The sequence below is a fragment of the Poecilia reticulata genome, linkage group LG7 (genome assembly GCF_000633615.1).
Source record: "Poecilia reticulata strain Guanapo linkage group LG7, Guppy_female_1.0+MT, whole genome shotgun sequence".
Classification (NCBI taxonomy): Eukaryota; Metazoa; Chordata; class Actinopteri; order Cyprinodontiformes; family Poeciliidae; genus Poecilia; species Poecilia reticulata.
In genome coordinates this window covers 26,979,168-26,984,352 of record NC_024337.1, presented here as the reverse complement: position 1 = coordinate 26,984,352, position 5,185 = coordinate 26,979,168, and the positions used below count along the sequence as shown (strand labels likewise).

Genomic DNA, 5,185 nt, shown 5'->3' with positions numbered 1-5,185 from the left:
GGCGTGGCGAAGTGACCTTTAACGCCGTCTCCTTACGTTTGGCCTTTAATTCCACAGTTTAAAGCCCAGCTGCACCAAACTCACTAGGTTTGATCCTTGTGGGCCCCTCGACAGGAATCCAGTGTKATTKTTTGTGGGCGTGGCCTAATGTCTCAACAGCGCCCCCTTGAAGATTTTAAATAATCAGCCCCAAGCCATTGTTTAACCTAGAATTATGAAACTTGGTACACTTGTGTATCGTGTCAGGACCTACAAAAAAGCCTCTTGGAGCCATGATCCAAACCCAACAGAAAGTCGGCCATTTTGGATTAAATCCGCCATTTGCTGTTTTTCAGAGACGGCATATTTGATCGAACTCCTCCTACAGCGTTTGACATACAGACTTCAAACTCAGTAAGTAGAGAGTCGAGACATTAAAGGTCTAAAGTTATCACAGGAATTTTTGTATGTGAAAGCATATGGGCGTGGCTAAGTGCAAAACTTTTACTATGCACCATAAAACATCAAAGTGACATAACTTCCACATACAAGGTCACGGCTGCTTCAGACTTCCTATGTCTCACTACTGACCCACCCTCATTACATTCTCATGGTCAGATGATGACGTAACCTTAGCTCCGCCCACTTTTTACAGGAAGTCACGTGTTTTTTGTACTGTATGTCTCATTTTTACTGAGTAATACATATGGAATTAATCTTCTAACACCTGACATTATATGACCTGATGAGGAACTGTGAGGATGAACTCTGAGTCATGGGGGCGTGGCCAACTGGCTGTCCTCCGCCATATGCATACAACTGTCTCTGAATCACACACGCATCTTCCGATTGGCACAAATCTGGATACGTTTGACCTGTGCTCAATGCGAAAGAGCCCAACGGCTTTGAATTGTGATTTTACTCGACAGCGCCCCCTAGACTATCCCATCATCAATATCTCCTCTACATCGACCGATCTGCTCCAAATTTGTGGTGTGTCCTAAGGGAACAATGCCGAAGTGAACGGTTCGAACTGCCTGGCGGAGGCGCGCCTCAACTGTGCGAAAGGGTACGCGGTGGCAGGCGGGCGGCGGTGCTGGGTCCCCCGCGGTGGCTATAGGCCGGAGCGGCGCTTGGCTGCTCGGGCCGCTTGAGGCTCCGCGGAGCTTTAATTGTTTTTATAATTGCCATTTTTTGCGTGGTTCTGCGTGCATCCTATTTGACATCCTCTCAGAAACCCTGCTTGCTCTCAGACTGCTCCTAGTTAAAGACTACAAATCTCTCCAAGTTTCTGTGGTTAGTTATGTTGCCAAAGTCCTGAAAAGGACTCTAGTTATCTTTTTTTTTTATTGTTGTTATTATTCCGTTTTTTCCCCCCTTTCAGACATTAGGCAAATGAAGCAAATGCCTTCAATCTACATCCATATACTGTATGAGATAAGAGTTATGTGGCTGGATAAGCAGAGCCTGTCTCTGCGCTTCAGAGCACAGATGCAGGGATGCTTTGTGAGTCTGCAGAAAGAGGCTGCTTTGGCAGTGGTAATAGGATTAAGCAAAGGACACCCAGGGACCAGCTTATGTGTTCACTTTCTCCATTGTCAAACTTCTTACACAAAACAGAACGAATATCAGACATTAACAGCATCTCAGACACATTCAGAAGAGCTGGCTTAATTGAAAATATAACCTTTATTTGTCTATCATACAGTAAGAAACCCCCCCCAAAAAACAACTAGAATCAAAGATTTTTGGATTGAAATCTAAAAAGAGACTGTTCTGACAATATTCTATAACAGTATAAAAATCATCAAAAATAAATATTTGTATTTACACTCATAAAAAAAAGTAAATATTCAGTGCATGACCAAAACAAACAAGTGTTTTCTTAGCAGAAAAATAAAATTTTCTGGTTCTAGCAAGAGTTAACTTTTGTCAGCTATATTAACTAAAAAGGGGAAAAAATACCTCTAAACATATCCTGAATTGACTCCATGTTGTCCAGTCACCGATGGGCAAATAAATCATTTGGCAAATACACAAGCCCCACTTTTATAAATATATTTTGCTATTTTAATACCTACATCCAGTGGCAGTTTGTGGTACGGGCCAGGGTGAAATTAAAAGGGATGGGGTGACCGACAAGGTTACATGTTTTCTGCATGTTATCCATTTGCGGAGCAGCAGTAAGAGGTGCTCACCCAAGAACCACCACCACTTACATCCTTTTGGTTTTCTTAGCTGATACACACGATGACTGTCTTCATAGTAGTTTTATTATTTGAAAAAATATTAGCTACACTTTTTAAACATAATAATTTTACCAATTTTAACTACGTTAAGCCTAGATTGAGTCATGCTGGATACTTCCTTTTCCTTAAGTCGCTGCTTGTTTTTTTGCCAGCTTTATCATTCCTCAATACTGATGCAAAATTTAGCACAATATTCAGTGTATTCATAATACATTCAAATAATGTAGTTGTCTGGTGACTCACTGTGAATTTGCCAGCATTTTTGCTGGTCAAGCATTCAAGTGGCAAATCTTTTTTTCAGGGATTCAAGAAACAGAGAAATCTAAAGAAGCGAAGGGACTTGGAGGGAAATTAGAAGTGGTAGGGAGCATCCAAGCTCTACGTAAACAAGCGGAGTCGAGAGTGCTCCTTGCCTGGTAATAGGAGAACATATTTGTAGCTCTCTGCTCTGTGGCTTCAGAAACATCTGTGAAACACGGCCCTGCTTCCCACTTGGACATTAGTTGATGGTTGCAGCAATCTGTTCACTAAATCCTTTTATTTCCATGCTATTCTCAGCGTGGTGCGGGGATTTCCCTTCAACATAAATATTTGTTGTGTTCAAATATTTGCTAAAAAAAATGGTTAAAAATTGTAAGCACCTGTGTTCCTTTGATACCCTGTTCATACACGTGTGCTTTACTTTGTCCTTCTGAGACACGGGTAGGATTTTTGTGCCAGAAAAATTTTCTTTTTGTCATTTTACCTGGATTTAAACTTTCATACCCTCTTCCAAACATCTTAACTTGAGAGCCTCATGTTCTCTAAAGCAACAACCTGCTTTGATTTAACATTTTTTAAAAAAAGAAAAGTTCTATCTTTGTCTCCAATTCATGCCCAAATATTAACTCAAATGTTCCAACTTCAATCATAGACACTGATGTAACGTTCGTGTGCTGGTGCAGTTCAGGCAGCTGACATGACAGCACCAGTGGAACGTGCAGTGGCAACGTTCAGTCACGCTCTCAGTTTGAGTCTTAAATCCACGTCCGCAGCACAGCAGCTCGCAACCATCCAGGCCTGGAGACGAGCTGTTGCATGTTCTTCCAGAGGTTCCCAACGTGCCAGTTTTGCCATTGTAAGAGCAAAAGTTTGGCGATTTCTCAAAGTAGACCAAGTCCATGGAAGACGGGGGTTTGTGAGCTGGGTTTTCTGGCTCCAAATGTCTGGGCTCGGCTCGGTGAGAGGCACGGTTGCTGCCCTTGTTGGCATAAATGACTCTGGACGCGCCGTCAAAGCGTTCCTTCAGGAAATCTCCCACCGTGCGGAAACTGGGTAGGCGCATCCAACAGGTCCGCACTGTGCAGGAGCCAGACATGCCATGGCACTTACACTCCTGACGCATCTCTGAGGAGACGGTCTGTTGAGAGAAGAACCAGAACATAAATCACCAAACTATCTGATGCAAATCTGTTGCATCGAACTGTAACCATTCATTTGTTACCATTCTTCCGGCCTCGTTGTTGTGCAGGTTGGTGAGGTATCGCAGATCTCTGCCCCTCTCACTGGAGTCCACAAACTCACGGCTGAACATGTTGCCAAAGTCCACATTGTCACTGCAGCCACCCCAGTGCCAATCTGGGCCTCCAGGGCCTCTGCGCCGATAATCACATGTACACGACTCAATAGCCCCTTCTGAGCAGGATCGGGCCACAGCATGAGTCACTCCAGCGCTGGTGATGGCAAACACAAACGCAGTCTCTCTGCAACCTGAATAAGCACCAAAACTCTCCATTAAGAACTTACACAACATTTCAGATAATGATTTTTTCCCCCCTTTTAACTGAAAGTTGGAAAGTATTTATGAGTAAATGTTCACAAAGTGTCCTGCTTAGGGCTGCCCAAATATACCCTGAGGAGAGAGACAAGAAAGACTCACCACGATTGACAATTTTGCCAAAAATGGCTGGACTGTAGGTGGTTGGGCAGTTCCAGCGGCGGTTGCGGAACTGCCACTTGCACTCCTTTATGGCTGTGTGCAGCCCTGCAGCGATGGCGTGCAGAATGCCAGGATTCTGGCGAATCAGCCGGCGCTGGCGACGACTCAGGAGGGCCAGGCTGGGATCCAGGACCAACTGCACACTCTTGGAGTTGGTGAGGAGGTTGGACGAGGAAGCCACATTGACTATTCCCCTGAGATGAAGACAGGAAGGAAATCAGAGGGCAGTAGCTGCCTCTTCAGTCATGTGCATCCTGTTGACCCTCCAAGCTAGGCATTGACAGTTCTAGTGTTTATTTGTAATGTCAGAAATAACTGTACTGTAATAAGAATTAATTAATTTGGGCCAAAACGCATCAACTGTAACCGATCAATTTACCTCCAGGGAGAAAAACTTGTATGTATGGTTTTGATTGTTACTTTGAGGGATCATGATTTCTTTTCACTGGTCCAGAAATGACTATCAATAAATACTGCATAAAAATATGATTAGATGCATTTATTGTGTGCACAGTTGTACTATATTTAATCTGTGATAGTAAAAAGTAAGTTTTGCCTTCAGAACATTTAGACAGACAATAGATTTACTGTCGGCAGACTGTGATGAACGTTTTATCATCACTTTTATCATCATTGCAATAAAAACCACAGAATCTTGTGGTAAAATCTTACAGCCACATTGTTGCCCACCCCTACTCTGAACTCTCACATGGATGTCAACAGAGATCTCATGGGTAGTGTGGTGCCTTTGAAATTACAGTGTGCATTTTGTGCTACAACAATAAGCAGTGACACATGTATTCTAACACCACAAGGAAACATTCAGGCTCTGAGTCAGAATGCACGTTTTAGACTTCTTTGTGAATCACATGAATCACATCATGATCTATCTATCTATCTATCTATCTATCTATCTATCTATCTATCTATCTATCTATCTATCTATCTATCTATCTATCTATCTATCTATCTATCTATC

The 5,185-nt window shown here is 42.9% G+C and overlaps 2 protein-coding genes across 2 annotated transcripts in view; one reads left to right on the top strand and one right to left on the bottom strand.

Annotated features, from left to right (window-relative positions):
- Nucleotides 1–5,185, top strand: part of wnt10b (wingless-type MMTV integration site family, member 10b) — a 20,169-nt gene that overhangs the window by 6,910 nt on the left and 8,074 nt on the right. The gene's annotated exons all lie outside the window — the stretch shown is intronic.
- wnt1 (wingless-type MMTV integration site family, member 1) overlaps nt 1,646–5,185 on the bottom strand; it is a 6,273-nt gene continuing 2,733 nt past the window's right edge. The window contains exons 4-6 of the mRNA XM_008413686.2: nt 4,147–4,400; nt 3,712–3,977; nt 1,646–3,627 (exon numbers count right to left, since the gene is read on the bottom strand). Coding sequence (XP_008411908.1) covers nt 3,136–3,627; nt 3,712–3,977; nt 4,147–4,400 — 1,012 coding nt within the window. The 3' untranslated portion in view covers nt 1,646–3,135. The remainder of the gene's footprint in view (nt 3,628–3,711; nt 3,978–4,146; nt 4,401–5,185) is intronic.